At 39.3% G+C, this 14,290-nt stretch overlaps 1 protein-coding gene across 1 annotated transcript in view; it reads right to left on the bottom strand.

The window, feature by feature from the left end:
• The window catches only part of LOC116501395 (splicing regulatory glutamine/lysine-rich protein 1-like), a 75,277-nt gene that overhangs the window by 45,788 nt on the left and 15,199 nt on the right, over positions 1–14,290 (bottom strand). Inside the window, exons 4-9 of the mRNA XM_032206927.1 lie at positions 13,543–13,707; positions 7,842–8,020; positions 7,100–7,230; positions 5,483–5,597; positions 2,880–2,999; positions 432–863 (exon numbers count right to left, since the gene is read on the bottom strand). Of these exons, the coding sequence (XP_032062818.1) occupies positions 432–863; positions 2,880–2,999; positions 5,483–5,597; positions 7,100–7,230; positions 7,842–8,020; positions 13,543–13,707 (1,142 nt within the window). The remainder of the gene's footprint in view (positions 1–431; positions 864–2,879; positions 3,000–5,482; positions 5,598–7,099; positions 7,231–7,841; positions 8,021–13,542; positions 13,708–14,290) is intronic.

The following is a 14,290-nucleotide window of genomic DNA, read 5'->3' as shown; positions in this document are numbered from 1 at the left end:
ACTAGCTCTATTGGGTTTACATGATAAGGTTTTGGAAAGGTCTGCAGTATGTAACACCGCACAGTATGTAAGCAAGCAAAGAACAATGTAACAATGATTAATCAGGACAAAGATAATATGCAATGACCCTCTGTCAAAACTTCTGGATGGCTCCAACACAATGAAACAGCACAAGAATTATCTATTTACTATATTCAAGGACTATACTACACAGTTAAGTGTAAGGCAAGCACCAGCAGACCAACTATGTTCTGTCAGGTAATATACAGAGCTCTTTGTAATAGATTTTACTTTATACTAAAATCTACAAACAGCAAGAATACAAACTGAATTAGTGAGATGATATTGATACATAAACATTAGAATGCATGTATTTCACGGTGCCTCACTGTACCGACAAGTCCAAAAAAGCACGAAAAAAATAAACAAACCTGCTAGAGCTGCAAGATCTTCTTGAAGAACTATAGCTTCTTGGGGGTGTTCTGGATCGCTTCTCTTTCTTTCTTTTATCATCTGTTCCTTTTTGTTGCTCCTTCAACTTATCCCCATCTTTTTCCTTTTCTTTGTCTCTGTCTTTCTCTTTGTCCCCTCCTTTATCCTTATCTCCCTCTTTGTCCTTCACCTTCTCTCTGTCTTTTACCCCCCCTTCCTTAATATCTTCTTTTTCCTTGTTCTGGTGTACTTCTTCCCTGTCTTTTTCCTTCTCCTTATCTTTCTCCTTTTCCTTGTCTCTGTCCCTATCTTGGTCCTTATCCTTGTCTCCAACACTCTCTCGATCTTTGTTTCGCTCTCCATCTCTCTCTTTCTCCTTTTCTTTGGTCTTTTCTTTTTCCTTGACCTTTTCTTTGTCTCTCTTATTTTCCCTGTGAAAAGCCAAACACAAATCCATTAATTCATCTTTGAACTTTCTAATAAAAAAAAATACAAGCAACTCTTCAGCATATATTAATTGCTCAAGAGAAAATATGTCTCTGTTTAAAATTTTATAATAATTCCTAATTTTCATTTGCTACCTGTTTACCATGAGAGAGTGGCTATAACAGCTAGGAAAAGTTTTGAAACCCAACTTTTTTTTTTTTGGGGGGGGGGGGGGGGGGGGGGGGGGGGAAGGAGGCAAAAATCAAATCAAACTGTGATCTTCAGATTGATGTTACTATACTTTAAGAGAATAAGTTTCTTCACCTCACAGTTACATTACTATATGTACGTAGATTTTCAGCATTTTCTCAGGAGTGCAACAAAGCATACAACTTGTAAATCCATTCTTTACTAAAATTGTGAAATATGTCAAATATGTGAAAGTGTAAAATAGACTGCAGATTAACCACCCCCACATGAATAATGATAGCTGACCAGACAGAAGTCCTTATTCTAATGTTCTCTCACACACACATCCTGGAACTGCTTGATAGTCCAACATCAGTGAATATACAGAAAGAAAAATACAAGGATAAAGTTTCACCAAACAAATACTCTCAAAAGACAAATGTAAGGTCTAAACTCAGTCAAGACAATTCAATCATCTGTAATGTAATTAGGAATTCAAAAACAATTGAAGTATAAGAAAATCCAGTAGGATGGTAAAAGAAGGAAGGATAACAAGTCACCTTCTCTAGGACAGGTAGAATGATACCTATTCATAAAAAGAAAAACAGCAAGAAAAAAAGGGATGTTCTAGTTGTTGAGATGAATAAAAAATGATTAGATTACAGCTTTGGCTGGAAGAGTACATTTTTATATAAGATCATTTGAAAGCATTAGACTCCAAACCGTCTTTCCTTTCTTAGCAGACATGAGTTGCCTCAAGGACGTATGAAAATGAACAATTGTTCAGAGAGAAAACAGGAGAAAGTACAATAGGAGGACTTAATTAACAGGCAGATTCAAATCCAGAACTAGCCTGAAAAAGAGTTATGTCTATTGGTATTGGTACCTATTCTAGGATTCTCAAGGAGACTCCTTCAGACACTAAAGGCCCTAAGCACAACCCACACTTTCATTCATTGGAACAAGTGTTTGACTGTATCTTTTTTTCAACTTGAATAGTAGGCCATTTTATGTTCTATTACATTATGACTTTGGTTCCTATCAGGTTTTAGCAAATATCTCTTTAGGTATCTCACAGAAGGTATGCAAGATCATAAAAATGAAACAGCACACAATCCCTGCAATACCAACAGGTCTCACAGCACCCCAAGAAAACCCTTCCAGTTATTTATCGCAGAGATTTCATTGGACTTCCCTTTCCAGTGATTAGATCTCTCAGGAAGCTCCATCAGATGAGTAAATAAGAATCAAAAGGATTCCATCATCCATCAAAGCCCAGCTATGTAGCCTACTAAGTGTTCCCACTGATGTCAGCAGATCTGCAGTTTTCTTTCCCAGAAGAAAAAAAACAAAAACAAACAAACAAAAACCTGCACAACCTAAGTATGAAGGTCTCTTTAAATGAGTTAGGGGCATTACAGAGATGAACCAGAAAAAAAAGTACCAAGTCTTCTAATCATGAAGCTACTTTTATAGGCACTTCAGTTTTGTGAATATTCACTATTTCATCCTCGGAAAATTATATTATCACCTGTTGGTTAAAGTCTGGCAGTTAAAGTTACCTTTTTTTGGTGAGCTTAAACATTGGTATTAACGTAGAATAGACTTTGGTATCAAAGTTTAGAAAGTAACTTTTTATACTGAGGTACCTATTCTTTTCTCTTATTGTAGGGGATGGGACAAGCCTAGGAACAGAATAAACCATTTAGAGATTCCATCCTTTACCCATCACCTACAATGCTGGTTAGATTCCCCCCCCCCCAAAGAAAACAACAAAACTTTGTACTGTGTGCTAAGATGAACAATATCACTTCTCAGGAATGGAAACTCACCGAGAACGAGAGCGACTACTTGATTTCTGCCTTTCCCTAGATCTAGACCGTTTTTTCAGAGGACTTCTGGATTTGCATCTGTCCTTTTGTCTTGAGATTGACCTGTTACCAGATCTACTCCTATATGAACAACACCAGAAGAAAAATACTTTAATACTGAAACTTCAGAATAATTAGGTCAGCCAAGATATAGGGGGAGAACAGCATGCAAATCTCACCTCACTACAGAAAAGTATATAATTACATCTCAGTAACATACTGCCTACCAACATTTTTGCAAATATGCATACTTTAAGTTTCACCAGTTGCACATGTTCTCTTTTGAAACAATACACCATTTAAGTAACGCTCGTATTTTATTATGACCTCCATAAATATTCTGGAAAATATCAATTATCATCATACTAGGATAGCTTTCCTTAGTAGATTACAGTGCATAAAATCTACTATAAACAATTTCAAGCAGCACATAAAAATAGTTAGTTGCATTTTTCTTCTTCTCCAGGCCCAGTCACTTATTGTAGTCTTGGTCACTGAAGATAGATAGCATTAACTGGCCTCTTTTTGCTTGGTTCTCCAGCCTTACAATTTGAGTGAACAAAAAAAAAACAAAAAAAACCACTACTTGTGGTTCAGCATTTAGTCAAGTTACTTTCTCAGTTGAAAGTATTTGTAAGCATTTGCTACATGATAAATAAGGAATGCAAATAATGTGCAAATACTATGATAGAAATACATTTAAAGTCTCCTGATACACATATATAGTATAGTCTCAGATTTGATGAAGAAAACAACTTAAAAATTACTATACTCTTTCCCCCACAAAAAAAAATATTCCCCATTTTTATAAGATTGTAGTCCCTAGGAAAATGAATCTTCAAATTCAGCTTTTTATTTCAAGTTTCACAAAACACATCATTGGATACTTTGCCTGAGAGGTTAAGGTACCTTGAAGTTAAACTTACCAAAGACAGAAATGTCATGTATATTACTCAATTAATCCTGAACAGAAAGGTACAAAAAATACCAGCTCCACCTTTCTTCTGCAGCTCAAGACAGAGTAAAAATATACCAAGAGGGTAGGAGAGTTAACCACTTTATACCTACAGCTTTGCTCCACATATCAGTTTAGAAAAACTAATTAGAGGGCAAATTACTTACAATTTAGTCAAGTAAGCCCTTTAATAAAATTTATATAATAGTGATGAAATGGATTTAGGGGTTTTATAAAACACTAAAAAAAGGAAGTGGTCAGCATAGTTTATTCTTACAGATGAAACTGCTTCAACAGCCCAGAGGCTCTTTTTCAGCATGTACTCAAAACTGACAGTAACAGTGGTAAATCATTAAAACAAAACATAACTATCAACAGATGTTTAAAACACAGGTTTTCTGCAAGTGAAAAAATGCAAATTTATTTTCTAAAGCTCAATTTGGTTTGTGTGGATACAAAATACCACAGATTACTGGAATGTTACACAAAGATTATTGTTCAGTTGTATCCTGAGTTACAGAAACAATAGAGAAGCATACAATAAGGAAGCCTGCAAATGATTTTTCTTGCATTAAAAAGGTACCCAATGGTTTAATGTTATTAGATAGCAAGATACTGCAGTACATGTTATTAAAAAACAAAAAAAAGCCTGCACTTAAATCACATTTCTTTGGTTGTATAACTTATGTGGTATACCCCTCTGACCAGCTTTTCTGTATGTAAAAGAATTCTAGTTGCCCTGTTAAAAGGCAATGCATGAAAGGATGCAATAGAGCTGTTGGTGCAACACTGACACCTTTTTAAAGTTTAAGCTATCAAATGCATTGAGTTTCTCCCCGCTCCCCAGAATGAGAGAAAAAAGAACTTACAGAAAAGTTAACAGGAAAAAAATAAAAAAATAAAAATTAAAGAAAAGTGATTTACACAGACTGAATGCTCAGAAGACATTCTTGACATTGGAAGAATATGAACCATTTCAGAAAGTATTACACACGCTAGACTGTCTCATTCTTTGAAAAAACATTAATGGATAACCATTAAGGGTTATCTAGTAATTTAATTTCTTCCCATATTCCAAGGACTGTTTCAGAAGTTAACGATTTTAGCAAAGCAAACACTGAAGAATGAAAAACTGCCCCTAAAACCTTTTTTTCCTTCTGACTTTTAAAAATTTAACTTTACATTTTAAGTACAGTAAACAGAAACACTGCATTTGTTAACTAGATGTTTAGAAGTTCAGGACAGCAGGAACTTTCTACTAGCAAAACCAGATAGCCTATCAGAGTTGAGGGTGTTAACAGTAAACTAGATGTTCCATACACAAAATACAGATAACTATTTTAAAAATATGTAAGTCAGAAATATGGTTTTCATGACACAAAAGTACCTTCTAGTGTGTTTTAACTGAAAGCAATCCTGAAAACATTTAGCATTTAGAGGGAAAGAGTATCTGTTCTGAGATAAAGATCACAGTTACTCTGATCTGGTTAGTAAAAGTTACTTATCTTCCCTACAGTGATACTTGTTTCATAACTCAATAAGAAATCTTAGTAACCACCATCGCTCAAGAAAAATAGTATGATCTTAGTCCAAAATAAAAGATACCTACCTGTGTTTTGAATGTGATCTTTTCCTTCTAGATTGGGATTTTGAGCTAGACCTGGATTCTGAACGAGAATGGGAACGAGATCGACCCCCTTTTCTTTCACTGCTCTTTCCAGACTCTGAGAGGGAAAAAAACACTTTGCAGTGTAAGCTCAGAACATTTAAAGATCCTAGTTAACAGTCTGGCATAAGTGGAATGTACCAAATATAGTGCAAGGGGCCTACTCTTTGCACATCTTCCTTCTTTGCAAATATCCTTCAGAAACATCCAAGAAAGTCATTGCATATATTCATTGAGTGCAGCCATCCTGCAGCAGTACACATAAACCAGATAATTATAAAAAGCTAGCTCTATTAGGAAGGGGATTTATGGTGCTGCCACAATGCATAAGATTACAGCAACATATTCTCCTCCTAGTGTATTATTTAATACAGCTAATGTATTTTATTTTTTAAATAACCTGAGAAGAATAAATTTAGAGGGCATAATTACTGTTTACATTTTATGCTCATTTTTCAAAATTAGGACTTTCTATACTTTTTTGATATTTTAACCATTGTAAAAATATTGAAGTTTTATTGCTTAAACATTATTTGGAGGAGGAAGGAAGGAGAGAAGGGGGGTGAAAAGTTTGATCCAAAGGCCAGGAAGTCAATGGAAAGCTTACTAGTGACCTCAGAAGACTTTGGTTCAGACTCTAAAGGATTGTTATTCTGCTGCTTAACATTAAGGAAATGTTAGAGCTATTTTCTTCCAACCCTAAAAAAAAAAAAAAACACAATAGGGAAAAAAATAAAAATAAAATCAAGCCCACCAACACCTACTCTACTACCTAACCTACATAAGTCAAAGCCTGGGTTTGTTAATAAGAATAACAAAATCCCACTGATCAAAAGAAAAAGGAAGATTTCAGTTGAAAGCTTAACGAGTTGAGAATTTTTATGCTATGGTTTTCCAAGCAGTTTAAGTCAGCAGAAATTAGCACTGAAATGTCCATCTAATCTCTCAACCCATCGACACCTTCCTTTCTTTGACCTTGTGTTTCAGCATTAACAGGGATCAAGAAACCATCTTGGATGGAAAAAAAAAAAGTCCATTAAGTTTTATCCCAGATTCATTCTCTGATCCCATTTGCTATGAGGCTGCACATAGTCTTGAGCTAGTATAAGAGCATAGCACAGGGACAAACTTAACCCACTGAAAGTAAAGAAAGCATAATATTGATGCTTTCATCAGCACGCTAGCTTCCCTCTGATCATGAAACTACGGCATTAATGTGTGCTAGAGAACAAAACAAAGCAATTTCTTTTAAAAGTCTGTAAGTGCTTTAAACTGAAATGATGCCAACATCAAGTATTATTTAGTTTAGCACTGACTACATGTTTTTGAAAACATTCAGCGAGCATGTATCTGAAAATAAGATATGAGGAAATAAAAAGTCAACTTCATTCTACTGCTTTCTTCCATGAGAACAGTTTTGATTATATTATTTCATAATTATATTATTGAAGCAAATAATAATAAAAATGAAAATAATAAAAATAATGACCATGTATTATTTTCATTGGCATGTACCAAGGTACAAACATATCTGTTAGGTAGCAAACCTAATATACCTACCTGGCTCAATAGCAGCAGATATGAAAGACTGGGCTTCCCTTACTCTCTTCATCACTTCTTCCAGTTCTTTGGCAGCAGCTTGTGGCGTCATTTCAGGAGGCTTCACTATTGCATTGTTGGAGTGGTTTATTCTAAATTAGGGAAAAAAGCCTTTAACCCACAAACACTTTAGAAGGAAAAATGAAAAATAAGAAAGGAAAACACCTTAACTCCCACATATAACTGAGAACTCTGAAGTTCAAGCAAAACTACAGATTTTTCCCTAACACTCATTTTATGCCATGTCTAAATATCTAAAATATCTGGCTTTTACTGCTTTCAAATCTTACAGCTTTTAAATAAGTGAGGCACAACACTTTTATATTATTCTATACAAATACAGATTAAAGTCTAGAAATCTGTTTCTCTATTTTAGATAAAATCTCTAAGGCCTACTGATTGCATAGACAACATATATAAAGTTTAATTAGTACCAAGGACTTTGCAGATTCTCTTTGTTGTTATAGCTTTCACTACCTTAAGATTAGATGTAATTATATTTTACTCTATGCCATCCAGATTCTTCTTAGAGAAAGTTATGCCCAACCTTGAAATTGGAGTTTATGAAAGTGTTCCAGTTTGCTAACAGGTCCTTATATTGAATAAATATTAATCACAGCAGTTTCTTTTAGATCAAAATCATAAACATAAGGATACTAAGAAACCTCTCATTCAATATTCATATTGGTAATTAATTTCTTACTTCAGTGGCCTGTCTCCAAACATAACTCCATTAAAGGCAAGAGCTCGTGGTACAGAATTTTGGTCTGCAAATTCCACAAAAGCAAACCGTGTTGGTTGTGTCTCATCACCTGCCATTCGCACAAATTTGACTTCTCCAACTTGTTTAAAGAATTCAAGCAGTTGATCTGCTGTTGTAGTCTAGAAAGAGATGAAGAAGATGCAGAGCTCAGCTGATTTAAAACATATGTTGGATAAGTGGTTTTCATTATAACAGATAATCTAAAGACTATATAGGTTTTGGAAAGACATCACACCGTTATTACATAGGCAGCGTGAATTTGGTGATGTTACACTTCAGGAAATACAGATACTATTTTTTTTCTTCCATTAACATAAAGAATATACTATAATTTAAGACAGTACAACCACAAGCCCTCAAGTAAAACCCTGAAGAGCTATGTTTAGGTTATAAATACACTTGCACAGGATATTGCACTTTTCAGGCAACTAAATTGAAATAATTGATGAGGGAATTCTTTATACACCTACATCCAAGCTATTTTTGGTACTGGTTGTGATTTTTGATCAATAGAAACAACAACAAACAAATAAAAACAAAACCAGAACAACTAAGTCAGCTTTTAATCTGTTTCTCCAATAACTTCAACTACTTTTATTTTTTTGTGATTGATAATACTCTAGTACATACTTCAGCAGTCAAATAAACACCAAAATCAAATACTTAAATTGTCATCAGTCAAAACCAATTATTTTTTAAATAAAAATAATTATTTTTTTAAATAAAAAAATTGCTGGAAAAAAGAAAATCTCTGACAGTCCTAGTTTTCCTGTCAGAAACTCACAGAATGACTGAGATTGGAAGGGACCTCTGAAGATCATTTAGTCCAACCCCCCTGCCAAGCAGGATCAACTACAGCACATTGCGCAGGATGGTATCCAGGAGGGTTCTGAATATCTCCAAAGAAGGAGACTCCACAACCTCTCTGGGTAACCAGAGTCTAAATCTATCCTCTTTTAGTTCAAGACCATTACCCCTTGTCCTATTCATTATCTACCTGAGAAAAGAGTCCTTCTCAATCCTTTTTACAAGAACCCTTTAAGTATTGAAAGGCTGCAATGAGGTCTCCCTGGAGCCTTCTCTTCTCCAGGCTGAACAGCCCCAGCTCTCTCAGCCTTTCTTCATAGGAGGGGTGCTCCAGTCCTCTGATCATCTTTGTAGTCCTTCTCTGGACTTGCTCTAACATGTCCACATCCTTCTTGTGCTGGGGGCCCAAGACCTGGACGCAGTATTCCAGGTGGGGCCTCATGACAGCAAAGTAGAGGGGCACAATCACCTCCTTTGACCTGCTGGTCACACCTCTCTTGATGCAGCCCAGGATGCAGTTGGCCTTCTGGGCTGCAAGCACACACCGCTGGCTCATGTTGAGCTTTTTGTCCACCAGAACCCCCGAGTCTCTCTCCGCAGCGCTGCTCTCAATGAGTTCTTCTCCCAGTCTGTACCCATGCCTGGGATTGCCGTGACCCAGGTGCAGTACCTTGCACTTGGCCTTGCTCATAATATAGAATCATATCATAGAATCATTAAGGTTGGAGAAGACCTTCAAGATCATCCGCTCCAACCATCACCCTACTACCAATGTCACCCATTAAACCATGTCCATAAGTACTATGTACAACCTCCCCTTAAACATCCCTGTGTGGCTATTTAAGGTGACTCTACCACCTCCCTGGGCAACCCGTTCCAATGCCTGACTACTCTTTCTGAGAAGAACAGTCCCCTAATTTCAAAAATTAAAGCTCCCCTGGCCCAACTTGAGGCCATTCCCTCTAGTCCTATCGCTAGTTTTCTGTGAGAAGAGGCCGATCCCCAGCTCCACACAACTTCCTTTCAGGTAGTTGTAGAGAGCAATAAGCTCTCCCCTGAGCTTCCTCCAGACTAAATAATCCCAGTTCCCTCAGCAGTTCCTCATAGGACTTGTGTTCCAGGCCCATCATCAGCTTCGTAGCCCTTCTCTGAACAAGTTCCAGGGCCTAGAGGTCCTTCTTGTAGTGAGGGGCCCAAAACTGAACACAGTACTGGAGGTGTGGTCTCAACAGAGCAGAGTACAGGGGGTTGATCACCTCCCTGATCCTGATGGCCAACCTATTCCTGACAAGCCAGAATGCCGCTGGCATTCTTGGGCACCTGGGAACACTGCCGACTCATGTTCAGGTGAGCATCAATAAGCACCCCCAGATCATTTTTCTCTGCACAGCTTTCGAGCCACTCTGCCCCACACCTGTAGCGCTGCATGGGGTTGTGACCAAACGTAGCCATGTTGATCCTCACCCCACTGGCCTCTACCCATCGATCCAACCTGTCCAGGTCCCTCTGCAGGGCCTTCCTACCCTCCAGCAGACTGATACTTCCCCCCAACTTGGGGCCATCTGCAAATTTCCTGAGGGTGCACTCAGTTCCCTTATCCAAATCATCAGTAAAGATATTCAAGAGGATGAGCCCCAACACTGACCCTGGGGAAACACCACTGGTAACTGGTCACCAGCTGGATTTCACTCTGTTCAACACCACTCTCTGGGCCCAGACATCCAGCCAGTTTTTTACCCAGCAAAGAGTGTACCTGTCCAAGCCATGGACTGCCAGCTTTTCAAGGAGAATACTATGGGAGACCGTGTCAAAGGCTTTGCTGAAGTCTAGGTAGACTATATCAACAGCCTTTCCCTCATCCACCAGGCGGGTCACCCGGTCATAAAAGGAGATGAGGTTGGTCAGGCAGGACTTGCCTTTCATGAACCCATGCTGACTGGGTCCGACCCCTGGTTGTCCCGCATATGCTGCGTGATTGCATTCAGGATGACCTGTTCCATCACCTTTCCTGGCACCAAGGTCAGGCTGACAGGCCTGTAGTTCCCCAGGTCCTCCTTACGACCTTCCTTATAGATGGGTGACACGTTAGCAAGTTTCCAGTCATACAGGACCTCTCCAGATGACCATGACTGCTGATAGGTGATGGAAATCAGCTCAGCAGTCACATCCACCAGCTCCCTCAGCACCCTCAGTTGGATCCCATCTGGCCCCATGGACTTGTGACAGTATAGGTGGAGCACCAGGTCTCTAGCTGTTTCCACCTGAACTGTGGGGGGTTTCTTCTGCACCCTGTCCCAGACAAATTCCAGGTGGGGAGGCTGAGTACCCTGAGGATAAGTGAAGACAGACATAAAGAAGGCATAAGGAAAAGAAAGATTCCTTATCCTCAGTAGTCATGTATCCCCCTGCGTCCAGTAAAGGAAGGAGATTCTCTTTGGCCCTCCTCTTGCCGTTAATATATTTGTAAAAAAATTTTTTTTTTTTTTTTAAATCATCCTTAACCATAGTGGCCAGGTTAAGCTCATGCTGGGCTTTGGCCTTCCTGATTTTTTCTCTGCATATGCTAGCAACTTCCTTGTACTCTCTCTGAGTTGTCTGCCCCTTCTTCCACCACACAAACTCTCTTTTTCTGCTGGAGACTCAGAAAAAGTTGTCTGTTCAGCAACACTCATTTTTCTTCCCCACTGACTCATCTTACAGCACAAGGGGACAGCCTGCTCCTGCACCTTTAAGACTTCCTTCTTGAGGAGCATCCACCCTTCCTGGAAGACCCCTCTCCTCTTCAGGACTGACTCCCAAGGGACCCTCCCTACCAGTGTCCTGAACAGTTCAAAGTCTGCCCTCCAGAAGTCCAAGGCAGCAGTTTTACTGACCCCCCTCCTGACTTCACCAAGAATACGGAACTCTACCATTTTGTGGTCACTGCCCAAGACAGCTCCCGACCACCACATCTCCCACCAGTTCTGTGTTCATGAACAGCAGGTCTAGTAGGTCACCCCCCCCCCCCGGAGGCTCATTAACCAGCTGAGGCAGGAAGGCTGTCTTCCATGCACTCCAGGAACCTTCTAGACTGCTTCCTCAGGGCTACATTTTATTTCCAGCATATGTCTGAGAAGTTGAAGTCCCCCACGAGAACAAGCACTGGTGATTGAGCAAATTCCACCAGATGCTTACAGAACACCTCATCCACCTCTTCATCCTGGTTTGGTGGTCTATAACAGACCCCACCAGGATGTCCACCTTCTTGGCCTTCCCCCTGATCCTTATCCACAGGGACTCTACCTTATCATTGCTAACCTCGAGCTCAACAGCATAGAAACACTCTCTAATATAGAGAGCCACACCACCTCCCCTCCTTTGTTGCCTGTCCCTTCTGAAGAGCTTGCAGACATCCACTGCAGCACTCCAGTCATGGGAGCGGCCCCACTGCGTTTCAGTGATGGCAAGTAGGACATAGTTTGCCTGCCCCACAGTGGCTTCCAGCTGCTCCTGTTTGTTGCCCATGCTGCATGCATTAGTATAGATGCACTTCAGTTCCACCATTGCCCTTGCCCCTAACCCTGGGACTTCTCCCCCAGGTTCATCTCTATCAAGCCTCATACCCTCCCCATCTCCCTTCATACCTAGTTTAAAGCCCTCTCAACAAGCCCTGCCAGCTCCTGGGCTAGAATCCATTCCCCCCTTTGAGACAGGTGGGACCCATTTCCAGCCATCAGGCCAGGTGCCAAGTAAACCTCCTCATGATAAAAAAAGAAGTTATATATACATATATATATATATATATATCTCCTGTGACAGCATCAGCCTCTCAGCCATGTATTAATCATCTGGGCCTTCCAGGTCCACTCAGTGTCCTTCCCTTCCACTGAAGGGATAGAGGGGAAACACCACCTGTGCTCCCAGTCCACCCACTAACCACCCCAGTCCCCTGAAGTCGCTTTTGATAGCCTTTCAGCTTCTCTCAGCAATTTCTTCACTGCCAGCCTGAATTATCAGTAAGGGGTAATAATCAGAGGGGCAAAAAATGTCAGGAAGTTTCCTGGTAATGTCCCTGACCCAGGCCCCAGGGAGGCAGTGAAAGCCATGGAAGCCTGCCCTTTAATCCTTACCCATAAGCTCTCAACTCGCTCTTCATCTACCCCTAGGCACAGCTCCACACATTCCAGTTGCTCTCTCACATAAAGAGCAACTCCACTACCTTCTTCTCCTGGTCGATCTTCTCTAAAAGCATGTAGTCCTCCACGACAGCATTACACTCGTGTGAGCCATCTTACCATGTCTCTGTGATTACAATGAAATCATAGCCTTTGAGTTTTGAGTTATTTGTGTGTGGTCACAAGATATTTATGAAACTCAAAGATATTTATGCTAATTTTGCAAATTTCCACTAGGAAAAATCATTAACCTTTTGCCATAGCTAATCCCTTGTATGTCAAAAAGTAAATTCCTTCTTACTGTACTTAGGGAACTGCATGCTGTTATATGAGACAGCTACCATGATCTTACAACTTCTGAGACACTGCTCAGCTAACACAACCCAGATGGATATTTCATCAATGCACACAATTATATGCATGTTTCTTGAATTCAAGTAGAGTATGATTTCTCTGGTATCTTGCTAGAATGAATTCCACAGCCTAGACTGAACTTATTGTCACAGGAACATTCAAAATATCACTAGTAAACAATAAGAACCTTTCTTTTTTTCTTTTGGTTGTTTAAATTCCTATTGAAATTGATTAACAAAAGTTCTTAACACTTAAGATTGTAATTTATGAGTTACAACTCTACATCCTCCATTACTATTTCCAACAACAAAAAAAAAAAAATCTACCTGTGAATTCAAGTTTCCAACATAGACAGTTCTCCTGATTTCATCAATTTTGGATGGATCCACATTCCCCATAACTGGTGGCTGTGGTATTTCTCCCAGTGCTGTAATGTTAGGGTCCAATGATGCTGCTGATATTGCCCCCAAACTGCCAAGTGAAACACTGAGCTGGAGGAGAGAAAAAAAAAAAAAAAAAAAGAATATACACAGGCAGAATATACTTCACTTGTTAATACTTATCTTCCTTGTGCCTTTCTGTAAAAGTCAACTCAATGAATGTAGACACTATTTTAAACTGCATGATCCCAATTGAGTAATTATTTTTTTAAGAATAAAAATCTACCCACAAATAACCATATATAGTTAAGATTTTCTGTGTGCTTTTGTAGTGGTTTAACCCAGTTAGCAGCTAAGAACCACATGGATGTTTGCTCACCCTATCCACCCTCGATTTTCCCGGAGGCTGGTACATGATAGGGGATGTGATACACCCACTCAATACCATGCTCTTTGGCCCAAGTGTCTATAAGGTTCTTTCGGAAATGAGTCCCATTGTATGACTCAATTCTTTCTGGGGTACCATGTCACCACAGGACTTGCTTTTCACAGAACTCTCTAGGTTGGAAGAGACCTCAAGATCATAAAGTCCAACCTCTGACCTAACACTAACAAGTCCTCCACTAAACCATATCACTAAGCTCTACATCTAAACGTCTTTTAAAGACCTCCAGGGGTGGTGACTCCACCGCTT

Source organism: Aythya fuligula, chromosome W (genome assembly GCF_009819795.1).
Source record: "Aythya fuligula isolate bAytFul2 chromosome W, bAytFul2.pri, whole genome shotgun sequence".
NCBI classification, from domain to species: domain Eukaryota; kingdom Metazoa; phylum Chordata; class Aves; order Anseriformes; family Anatidae; genus Aythya; species Aythya fuligula.
Note: the sequence above shows the minus strand (reverse complement) of the source record. Positions and strands in the feature narration are given on the sequence as shown.